Raw genomic sequence first — 12,960 nt, forward strand, 5'->3', positions numbered from 1 at the left:
GATTTCCCTGGTAGTTGTTGGAGATTAACCCACGTTTTAGGATTGTTAAGTAGTTTTAAGTGATCTACAGTTCGGCGCTGTTCGGCTTGATTTGTGTCATACGCTTTTGGAACCTTGCTGTACCAGGTACTATGCTGGTGGAAACGCTACTTAAACCGTACTGTGGTGTGGCGCGGCGAGTGGAGCTGGTGGAAAATACGCCATAAGCGAACTGCACCAGGGTTCACTTGCAAGCAAACCGAGACCCATGTGTTCAGGCAGACCAGAGTTTACTTGTTTGTTCCGCGCCAGAGTTTGGATGAGTATTGGGACTATCTGAGGAAACAAACTGTGGTCCGCTTAACAAACAGCTCTGTGAAAGTGGCCTTAACACCATGTGTGCCGCTGAAACGTGACACTGAAACAAACCAGCAAACTATGCGAGGATGGATAGAAAACCGGCTTTCATTCTCCCTCACACAGGGCCTGTGAAGCCCATTGGTATGGGAGCTTTACGAAAGAACCTGACATGTGAGAGCCTCACCAGACAGAAACAAACGTGTGGTCAGTGAGGTGTGACGATCAAGCAGCCTAGTGTCTTCGCAGATAAGGTGGGAACGAATTCCCTAAGCAAAGAAGTTCGACTTCCACACTGACGGCAATGCTTCACTGAGCAAACAACACTCTGCTGTCGCGCATATTTGCAAACAAAATCACATGCTGTCACTGATAAACACAGGCTTTATTATCACCTGTGTATGTAGTGTGTTGTGTCAGCTTAACCTGAAAGTGACTTAAGTCTATTTGCTGAAACAAATTCTCTGTATGTCTGTGACAGACTGACATCACGTGCTTCTGAATAACACGAGCTAAGTGCACACCACACCACTTTCAGAGATGGAGCGCTTACATGAACATGCCGTCTTGTGATCATCAGTCTTTGCAGTCGCTGTGAGTTCACTCTACATGACTGAGCAGCAACAGGGTCATAAGCTGCAGGATCGTTCACCTGGAGGAGCTGCCGACTATGGTCACAAAAACTGTGATTTTTAACTTTTTTCTCCTTCTTCTTCTTCTTCCTCTCTCTAATGAACCAGTGCTGTTTCCCTGTTTGGGTTTCACCCATGAACTTGGCTTTAATTTTAATAGAAGTGAAGAAAAACAGATTTAAGCGTGGTTGCCCCTCACTACAGAGTAAAGTCACAGCTGTGAAGGATGAAGAAGCCATGTGTCGGACTGCAGATCAGCCTGTGTGTGTGTGTGTGTGTATGTGTTTGTGTCTTCTCATTACCTGCTGCTACCAGCGCCTGGCGACTCTGCTCCAAGTCTGCATCTTTCCAGCTGATTGGCCACAATCTGCCTCTCCACTTCCAGCTCCCTGGTTAGTCGCTCAAACTGGAGCTCCTGTACACAGAAGACAAAAAAATATATATATGTTCATTCACATCAAGGTGTGCGTTATGGACTTCTCTTAACGAACATTTGACAAATGTGAAGTCATTATGGGAGGTTGGAAGGTGACAGTCTGCGCCGACAGTGTTGTGCTTCAACATGGCATTCGCGTTAATGATAACACACAAGAACGCATTGGAAATAAGTGGCAAGAAACACTGGGAAACACTTAAGAATACAGAGAAAGCTCCTCTCATGCACAACCCTGGATACAGGCACACTGGCTATAACGTAACGTCATTTTTCAAGCCCACACAGAGAGACAAGCACCACTTCAGCTGGTGATCTTTAGCCTTGGAAGCACTGTTCCTGTGGGAATTGAGTAGAAATCAGCAGTTGAATAATTATCTGGCTTGAGTGAGGCTATTACTTGCACAGCTCTGAGGCTCCAAGCACTGAATCACGTCAGACGCACCAAATATCTTTTGTGCTCAGACAAATTATGGCACGTATGCTATTTTGCATTCCATACATATATATACATATTTCTATTCACTTACACTTCTACCAAGGCAGTATAATGAGTACATGCTCTCCAGGACCAACGGTGTTCTCTTACAAAACAGCCTCACTCACCATAATTCCATGTACAGATGGTAGAAACCTTCCTGTCCTTAGTTGTCCCATGTAATGTCCATTACCACGCTCTATTACATCCACAACCAGCTGCATACCCACACAGGGCAGCTTCCTTTGTGACCCATCCAGAGAAGTCTAGTCAACTTACAGTGCTGAAGGCCAGCCTACTTTTCACACTTGCTCTCTCAGTGTTTCCTGAGGGTGAAGTGAAATTTCCCTCCAGGCTAGAAACGCGATCTCACCCCTCCGCCCCCCACTTCCCCCCTCTGCAAACCACTGCTTTAAACCCTCTACCGCTTTCCTCAGCCTCAGCTGATATGAAGCTTGCCTGCAGTGGGAGGGAGCAGGAACAAAAACCGCTCATCCGTATTTCCGTAATGAAATGATGCCTCGTGGTGCTGGGATTTCCCTGCAATACCACGAGCGACCCCCGATACCATCTTGCGCAGTGTGCAGGGTGCAAATAAGAAAAGATAAACACACCTTTATTCAAAGCAAGCAAGAAAGCAAGCAAAACTTTATTTTTATAGTGCATTTCCGTGCTATGCAAAGCACCCTGGAGGTTGCAACTACAAAACTATGTGGAAAGAAAAACTTAAGACCAACAACTGAGCAGCAAAAATGAAAAAGTAGGAATATTCAGGGAACATTCTAGCCAAAGATGTGTATACATCTGTGTATGTGTGTGTGTATAGAAACGCTGTATTTATACTGTTTGAACACATTAAATATTGTTATTGACTGTTATTGACTATAATATAAAAAAAGGACCTGCTACAGGACGGTGTAGTAAAAGTCACGTTTACCTTCACGATGTGGTTAAGGTTTGACGACTTGTATAAACCACAGTAAAAGCCTGCAGCTCACTGCGCTCTGTGACCTCCGATAGCATTTTCCTTTTGCAATATTTATAACCAAACAAATTAGAGCAGAGCACAATATGCTCACATCCTGTTGTGTGGACCAGATTTGTCCGAACAATAGTACAGCTAACAAAGCAACACTCATTTTCACGACAAATACAAAAGAGTTGTCCCCCAGTAAGAATGCATACTAAAAAGCCTCCAAGGGTTAGTTAATCTGCGAAAGTCTTTTAATGGAAAGCAGCTGCAGGAAATGTTTACTTTGGATTAACAGCAACTTACCACAGAAAATACAGCACTATGGTACAGATGTGGCGAGGCTGGTGTCTGTTAGAAAGTACCACCACGGGAAATGTAAATGACAAACTGCACTTGAACCACAGTGATTAACTTACAAGCAGCACAAACCTCGATGTAAGGTTCATGGTAAAAGACCATTTCTTTGTGATCTTGCAGCGTAGTGTGGCCAAAACCTTCAATATTTCACCTGACCTCTGAGTATTTTCATTTTTTTTAACAGCAAAAACACAGAGGGTGTGTTAGTAATATAAGTATAATGTATGTTAGGATAGGAAATAAGCAGTACTTTGCATGTTACTCTAATAAGTAATTACTTATAGTTACATTTCTCCCAAAAAGTAGATTTGTCTCCCCAATGAAACTTTAAATTCAACTGTATGTTCAATTATTCATAATAAAACTGAATATTAAAACATGTTTAATGAAGGAAATGTACATTTAATAGAATACATTAATAACAGTAAACATTGTATACTAATCTAGGGTATTTTTAATGTTGCCGATTACTAATTATATAATAGTAGAACAATGAAACAGAACAGATGTTTTGATATACATATACATTCTTGTCTTTTATCTTACTGTGGGAAAAATAACTGCACTCCCAGTTTGAAAACGCTACCTTGGAGTTCTCTGGGCTCACCATCGTGCCTTAGCCAATCATCATTACTTATGTGGTTGTCCCGCCCCCCTCACCAAAGGCAAGGGGGAAAAAAAACAGCAAATTTGCAGCTCCTGCACCACATTGTATTGTCAGTATGAGTAACGGCGTTGTAACGATTGCAATAGCAATTAGTTAAGATGACCCCAAGATAACGCCATTTATTTTAACAGTTATTCCCATCACTGGAAATAAGTGGGAGCTTGAAATGTCTGGCCAGCAAATGATCTGTAGCTCACACAACTCCCAACCTTTTAATCCTTAAAAAAACGTGTTTACAATGTTACAGTTTATAGGAAGCCATTCATAAAAGTGGTTGTTAAACTTGTTCTTTAAGAAATAAATATCGGTCTCTCGTGTAGTATAATTTGGCTAAATAATACATTCATGATAGTATTCAACTGTTATGGTCGTGCAGTTGACATTAAATTTCATTGTTAGTTGTTAGACTTGAAGAATCCCAGGCAGTACCATGATAGAAGAATCAAGTTCAATTCCCCCGAAATCTGATAAAACTGCCCCAGAAATTATCCAAAATGCTCCTAAAATATATTTTACACAATTAATTAAACAAATGCACACTAACACATTTGTTCTCTGTATTAGATGCTGCTTGGCTGTTTGCGAAGAAGAAGAAGTGTAAGGAAGCAGACTCCCCACATGAGTAAAAACAAGGATCATCCCAGGGTCTGGTTTTATTCCTGACACAAATAAGCACTATCAAGCTTTCAGTAGACACACTGGGAGCAGGACAGAGACAGAGTGGCCACAATACTCATTTACGTACAAAAAGAAATGAGCCATCAAGCCCCAGCGTGACAAATGTCCCAGCTGAGAGATTTAGCCACATGAAAATGGCCAATCTCTCTGCCCATCATTCTGTCCAATCCCTGTTTCCATTCTTAGCTCTCTAGAGAGAGGTGTGACTCAGTACACTACAGTATAAATGTGTGATTTCTACAGCATGTGATCATTTACGGACATATTCAATTGACAGCCTGATCTACAGGTTGTGAGATGTGATACTTGGGTGTCTGCTCTTTTGAAACCCATCCCTAAGCAATGCACTATGTGGCAGTGCAAGTTTAGAGACTTGTTTTCCACAAGACACAGTCAAAGACAATTATGAAACCTTTCTGCACAAAGCCAACCACATATAGAATGCATTTATAGAGGGGTGTGTGTGTGTTGAAAGGACGACTTAGTCGGCATAAAAGGTGAACTGATGCTTTCAAAGTATTGAATGAGGGCGAAAGAAGAGTGGGAAAAACAGAGGGAGGGCCACACACGCATACACAGGGAGAGACAACGACGACGTGAGACATTATTGAATCATAGTGTCACTGTTTCCTGATACAAATATGAGAACACTGCCCTGTGATTTTGCCACAAACGTGCAAGAGAGAACATGTAGTGAATGTGCAAAGGGAGGAGGGCAACTAGTATGAAGGCACACACACTTTAAAAGAGAGGGAAATAAAGAAAATAATCAAGATAAACAATCAAACGTGTAAATAAAGTTTCCGCTAACAAGATATCCCGAGAACAAGAGGCCACTCAGTGTGTTTACATGACATTAGAAGAGAAACTAATTATTGAGTTAGTCCGACTAAACACAGACTTTTGAAATACATGTAAACATGTCAGGCTGATTGAAAGCGTACAAAATTGAATTTCCAAAAAGTTGGACAAACACAGCCAGATCATGTGATCGAGAGTCGAGCTGCTGAGTCTGACTCAAGCAGGCTGCAGTTCCCCCCTTTTGCCTTAAATTAGGGGTAATACGGTGCTTTTCCACTATACAGTTCTAGCACAAATTGGTTTGGGCACGGCTTGAACATCAAAATATGAATAAATTACATTTCAGAAATGACAGTTTGTTTTTGTTTTAAAAAAAGCCACCATGCACGACGTAATGGAATTATACACAGTATGTATCATACATTAATATTTAACAAAAGCTTATGAAATGATTAAACGCATACTGATCGACAGAACCAACAGTTTTGTTGTCTTTTTGAATTAAAGATGGAGATTCCCTGCTCCTGCATTATGTCACTATTCTTGGCTCACCATTTCCCCGTGCCTTGTGTCTTTTAATCTCATAATCCAATTGTTTTGTTTGGCAGCGTGTCACTGTCTCCAGTCCATGTGACTTCTTCTTGGGATACCTCATTATACAGCAACTCATCCCAAAAGACAAAAGACAACAACGGTGATTAGATCATCTACGATCTTGATCAAACACACGGCACACAGAGAGACATCTGCTGCAGCCATAAGTCACAAAAGTCTGCGTCACTCCTGACACTCAGAGACGCTCAAAGCCTTTCACAGATGGAGAATGCGCCGTACCGACTGTTCTCTCTTACTACGGAGAAGCACTGAGGCAGTGCAGAGGCTCCCTCATGAAGCACTCTCCCCTTCCTTTTTTCTGCCTCCTAACAAAGTGGCTGCAGATGATTCTCAGCTGTGGAATCATTGGCTCATTCACATTGGTTATTCGTACACTATTAAGAAAATGTATACAGTCATTTTCATTTCATTTCCGTTTCTTAAATTACTGGAGCACTTTACTCTGGACGGCTCATTAACACCCTTATGTATATGTATTCAATATATCCATAATTAGCTTGTGATTGCACAGTGCCAGTATAATCTCCGGTTTGATGAATCGGGGATCAAATTTGTGAGCGAGGCTCAAATTAGCCATGGAGTGAGAGTACTCGCTGCTCTATATAATTCATGGCGTTTTCTATACTTGACCGCAACATAGGATGTGACACATTTATTCAGTTTAATGATCCACACAACAGAAATTACCATTAAACAGGGCTTATGATTTTTTAACGGGTGTGGGCCCAGCCTTGGTCGCACCACTCTTCACACTGAATAAATGTGCAGTACGTGGCGACAGCAGCGCTGCTCTGCGGCATGCCCTGCACGTGTCTGTCATTCACACAGAGTGCATGTCTCCTGCTCATCTGCCACGGAGATGCTGCAGAGCTTCTGCTTAGGGATGGGACATACCACTTTTTTTTTTGTGCGATACTGATACCAATATCACAAACTCAAGTATCGACCGATACCGATATTAGACCGATACAGTCATTTTATGTCGGATTTTTACATTTTTATCTATCCGATATCCAATCCAGTGATTTTGACCAGCATCGGACCAATACTGATATTGACCGATATCGATTCCCATCCCTACTTCTGCTATGTTTTATATAGAGGTTGCCTCATCAAAACATACTATTAAATACTCTAAATGCTCCTCTGTACCCGCTTAAATACCAGGACCCTTCAGCATGAAGCCATACTCCCCCTGGTGCTGCATCTATTTCACAATAAAACAGGACATGCTGTGTTTCTGTGACAAATATAGATGCTGAAACATCATTTCCACTGTGTATTTTTGCTGTGAGATGCACAGCCAGTGTGAACACTCATTAATTAACGTGTGCCTAAATCAAAAGAGAGAGAGACGCGCCACATCCGTAATGCGCCGCACTCACGTTCTGTGTCAAACCGGGCCATACTGTAGTGTGGAAGAAGAGGGCAGGGGCAATGTGCCACAGGCTTTCCTGTAAAAACAAAGCCTCCACAGCCTTTATTTGCCAGTGCAATGAGCTGAATCAGATCCTGTCTGCTTCTGTCCTTAACCAGGCTCTAAAGAAACTGATGACACATGATGGCAACAGACCACACTACCAACATATACGCTGCCATGTCATTTCTATGGGTGCTGCTGACAACACAAGACCCATGTGGAATGCTTGAAGTGGCTCCTGCCTGCTGCTGGTTCAGCACAGATAAGAAAGATTTAGGCACACACACACACACACACACACACACACACACACACACACACCACCAACATGCCATAGAACTGGATTAAAATACATTGACTTTCAAACAGCCTAGAAGGTAAACAAACTAATATGTTTTGGCATCAATATGTCATTAAAACACGAGTTTTGTATGCATTTCACCAACAATGTCAGACAGGACAGATACGACAAGTGTTTTATTTTGAAAAGACGGTTGGAAAAAAAAATGTCCTTCCTCCAACAGGCTGCTGACTTAACAAAAATCAAGTCAAGCTCCGCAGGCCAAGAAGCACAGATAATGTGATGTCATGAAAGCTCTCCAAACTTTACATCTTTCACAAGCTCATTGGTCAAAAAGCAAACTCTTTCTTATTCTTACTTCCCCGCCCTCCCAACTTCATTCAGCTGAACAACCATGTCGTGTGAGCAGATGCTGTGTCCTGCTTTAAGTAAGTCACATTTGAAAATGACTAATATATTTTTATGCATATTTAATACTTCATCGTACTTAATTGGGGACCAAGGTCCTTGAACGCCGCTGTTCGCCAGTGTTTGTACAGAATATTAAAATAAATGCACCGGTATGAAACTTCCTGTTCAACAAACACGTAGAGAAGTTTTCACCATCTGTATCTCAGTTTAACAAAATGCTCCACACAAACCGTCTCTCGCTTTCCCTCTTTTTCCATCAGTTAGTGTTTTTACATGTATGTTAAAATCTGATTTTTTTTTAACTAAGACGGACTAACAGTAATTCAGTATTCTTAATGTCATGTAAATGTTAGTCCGACTAAAATCAAGCTAGTCTTAATCGGACTAACATACCTGGATAATGCGATTCATAGTCAGATTACTGGAGTTGGACTAGACGTTCTGCACATGCACCAACGCTTCGTCCCTGGTCTTTGACCTAGAAGTAGAACCGGGGCAAATACTCACAGGTGACAAAGCACACTGAGGGTTTTTATGTCATTACACTGTTTGAGGATGAGTTATCACTCCTCATTCTATCAATCTAGTGCATTATCGAGCCATATTTGAACGCACCTAAAAAAAAAAAATTATGAACAGCAGACTGGAGAGAAACTGTTTTCATTCTCTCATCCACAATTGTAATTTATTTTACATGTTCTGCTTTATTTTCTCACAAATGAAACGTGTGAAATCCCTGTATTTGCTTTACAGAGACTTAAAGTGGCAGTGAGGCTTGACAGATCTGTAACGCTCGCTGCAGCGTCGCAGCAGACGCATTCCAACAAGAGCTCAGCTCTGCTGCACGGTGGGAGAATGACAGTAGAGGTGAAAGGATTTTTGCAGCAGCAGGGATAGAATAGCACACCCAAGGTGTCAGCAAAGAGAACAGGGCCCAGAACAGGCTACATGGCCAGACCTGAAGGAACCACACTGTCCTGTATTGTACTAAATCCACCACAAAGTCACCTTGGCTACGTTCAGATTGCCAGACCCATTGTTCAAACCTGAATCACATCTGATTCATTACGGATCAGAATAGACGGTTCATTCACACATGCAACAGAAAACGTCATATTTGTGAGACCACTCGCTATTGAAGCAGGAGAGATATGCAAGACAAGATGTTCCTTCATTGATCACCAATGATCACCATGTTCTTCAATGTCTTAGTCAAATAATTTAACACGTCTAATAAAGCTGTAAAATCAGAGAGCTGGTTTTAACTATTAAAAAAACACTCAAACTGATAAATCAATTTTCAAAATACTTGGCAATCAATTTAGTTTCGTTTAATCACTGCAGCCCTGACCATGCAGAGGAGAAAAAGCATCTGCAAAAATACAGTGCAGTGGCTTGCTAAGGTATGAGAGTGGGTGCTGGCATAGCTATGGGTGGAATCAAAAGGAGAAAATTGCTTTTGCACCCACTGCTACGCTGCAGCTTTTGTACTGTATGAGCTGATAATGTGTCAAGAAGCCACACACACACACACACACACACACACACACACACACACACACACACACACACACACACACACACACACACACACACACACACACACACACACACACACACACACACACACACACACACACACACAGGAATGTGAAACACCATTCCCTCTCAGATAATGAAAATACAAGTGTACAATAGGACGTCATTTCTTGCAGGATTTCTAATGTCATAGCCATTAACAGCAGAATACATGAAGAGGCGGCACACAGCTACTAGTTTTTTCATATTCTGTTTACAGCAATTTGGTGTACTGTAGTTTGAACACAGAGGGTTTAAGATGAATGCAGGGAAATCCTGTTGTAGGAGTTGGGTCTCAAAAAAAAAAAAAGGGTTACGACTGGCTCCCATATCCCATTTTTTAAGGTTAAATTGTTTATTTTATCACAGTCAGCAAGGTCATGGTAATGGATAACCGCTGTCATCTGTTATTACCAAATAAATCCTAAATAAAAATAGATTTCAATCAATCAGTAAAGTATACCTGGTTTCCTCTGTATAGAAGACATGCTTCCTCTTCAACTTAAAACCCACAATCAAGACCTCATACCTCCAAAAACAGATTAAACGATGAGTAAATCCCCTTGGATCATAATTGCTGTTTTATTTGAACATGAAAAGGAAGTTGCAATTGGGCTTAATAAAGAAACTGTCATCTGTGTGGTGAGCACTATAACAGTAGCTGTCATCTGTTGCCACTCAAAGGACTGACAACAAAAGAGAATTCTGTCAACGACACAAACATAAAAGACAAACTATATGAGGGGGGAAAATGAAGGGACAATCATGTCTATGAACATGAAAAGACGAGACAATAACTTTTAAAAAGCCTTTTCAAAAAAATGTTAAGGGGTTTTCTGTTTGTTTAGCTTTGGAATCTGGTGCTCATTTTACAGATACTAATTCATCAGTATCTGTAAATGGTCCATCTGTAACAACGACTATAAATTGGTTATTGTAAGATGTGACGTGTAAATGTGATTTGTACAAAACAGAAGGGACATGAAGGTTAAAGATGAGAACCATGAGTGATCGTGTCTCTCAATTCAAATCACCACATCACACTAAGCATTTTTGCCTCATTAGCATTGAAAGTGTGATGCAAGCAATTGCATTTTTTACTCCAGACTATGACCATTATTAGTTCAAGTAAAACCAGCAATATGTGGCATCCCTTTAAAGGAATATTTCACCAATTTGCATTTAGATTTGTGTTATTAGTATAGGGGTAGTATTTTTGAAAAATTGGGCTTCCCAACCTCAGTTTCCCCTAAGAAAATATCTTCATTCTTTTCTTTGTTAAGTGCCCACCAGTGACACTTGGTCCTGTTAGCGTAACTGTTAGCAAAGATGGCGGACACTGTTTACATTCTGGGAATGAGGTCCCTTCCCCCTATGAGTCTAAATTAGTGTTGCAGTTTCGGACCAAGTGTCACTGGTGGACACGTAACAAAAAAAGTATGAAGATATTTCTCGACTCAGGGGAAACTGAGGTTGGGAAGCACAATTTTTCAAAAAAACTACCCTTATACTAGTAATACAAAGCTAAATGCAAATCGGTTAAGTATTCCTTTAAGTAATTCCCAGCTTAGCAGTCATAACCCTAACGAAAACATTTCCCTTATTGTGAAAATACTGAAGATGTAAGCCCTCTTTGATTTGCTGACACTTGAAGTTAATCAAAAATGTTGTTTAACAGAACAGGTCGCAGAATTCTGTGGGCAGCCAATGGCGCTAGTGTTGTTTTGAAAGAGAGAGAAAGAGTAAAAAAAGTCCGTCTTTGAGCAACTGTGGCCTTATATTTTTTACGCTGCATATGGTGTGTGGAGTCTAGCCAAGTGAAAGAAGGTGGTTACCTCGCTGTGAAGTTGGGAGATGTGCAGCCTGTCGCCTGCAGCTCTTTGCCAACACCAACCAACCACCAGCTCACTGTGGCTGTGCCTTATTGTTCCATTACTCCCTGCAACACTGAAACTGATCCGCTGTTGAGAAATCCAGAAAAAGCACTTTTTTTGTGGATGTGTTTTTGATGAATGATAGTGGTGGCTTCTTAGTCACAGGAAAGCTAATGCATTTTTCACAGAGCTATTTCATAATGAAAGTGAACTCACAATACACCACGGAGACACATTTCCCCCGCCCCCTCCAGAAAAAAAAAAAGCCTGTAGTGCCTGCAGAGCCTCAAACTGTGAGAGTAACGGAGGACTCTAGCTAAGTTTGGATGAGCTCACACGAGGATTTGTAGCCGAGTAGAGCAGTTGACAACTTTATTGCTCTGCATCCGTAATTCTGCTCAACAGTACCAGTAAAGTTCACTTGACGAATCGACTTGCCAAACCCTACCCATCATAAGAAGAGACATCTATAATGTAACCGGGTTCTCCAGTTTCCTCCCACAGTCCAAAAACATGCTTTTCGCCCCGAGTTAGCTGGGATTGGCTCCAGCCGCAGTCGGATAAAATGGTAGACAATGAATGAATGAATGAATGACTTAGTGTTTTTGTACTTGTATGTGGATGAGTTGTTCATGCATTGTTTGGTAACACTTTAAATCACAGTCAGGTAAAAATATGGTAAGAGTGTGCTAATAATATGGCCATACTAGGGTGGTAATGTCATCTTATTTGCACAGTAATCCTCAAGTAATACCTTGATAATAACAACTAAAATTGTGTTTTGGACAGAAGGGAGGATGACCTTCAACTTAACAATATGGTCATTATCACAAATATTTTCATGTTAAGGTATTACACAGACAAAAGCCTATACAGTCATTCTCATTACTGTAAAATTATTACCAATATTACTTTGGAATTATTATTATTAACACTGAGTTATTATGAAGCCGGGACATTACAAATAAGATTGTTTTATCAAGACATTATCTTTACTATTATTATTATATTATGTAATGTGCTACCATTTTTCTGTTTGCAGACCTGCTTCCCCTTTAATCTCCTCCTTGGAAACAAATCCATTATTTAAAAAACAAATTACATCCATTTCCTTGAATATAGATCCTGGATGTTATAGCCTTCTTTTTGCTGCTTCTTGGTCTCTTCCATCATATTTCACTTCCCTTATCGAGCCTTGGTGTTCACTGGCAGTAATGTTGCATTGCTGCTTTCTTCTGGATTCATCATCCAGTACCTCTCATTCATTCATGTATTAATACTGCAGCATATTTCATCAGTGGAGCGAGCCATACGCTTAGCCACTGCTGTGTTAACTCATTTGGCAATATCGATTGAACATTAATAAATGCAATCAGGTCTCAAATGTGGTGTGTACTAGGCCCGCC

The 12,960-nt window shown here is 40.9% G+C and overlaps 1 protein-coding gene across 8 annotated transcripts in view; it reads right to left on the reverse strand.

Moving 5' to 3' along the window:
- pkp4 (plakophilin 4) overlaps positions 1 to 12,960 on the reverse strand; it is an 87,309-nt gene that overhangs the window by 52,852 nt on the left and 21,497 nt on the right. For all 8 annotated transcript variants that reach the window (XM_044019790.1, XM_044019788.1, XM_044019789.1 and 5 more), the window contains one exon: positions 1,271 to 1,383. In XM_044019790.1, coding sequence (XP_043875725.1) covers positions 1,271 to 1,383 — 113 coding nt within the window. The remainder of the gene's footprint in view (positions 1 to 1,270; positions 1,384 to 12,960) is intronic.

This window comes from Solea senegalensis, linkage group LG2 (genome assembly GCF_019176455.1).
Source record: "Solea senegalensis isolate Sse05_10M linkage group LG2, IFAPA_SoseM_1, whole genome shotgun sequence".
Classification (NCBI taxonomy): domain Eukaryota; kingdom Metazoa; phylum Chordata; class Actinopteri; order Pleuronectiformes; family Soleidae; genus Solea; species Solea senegalensis.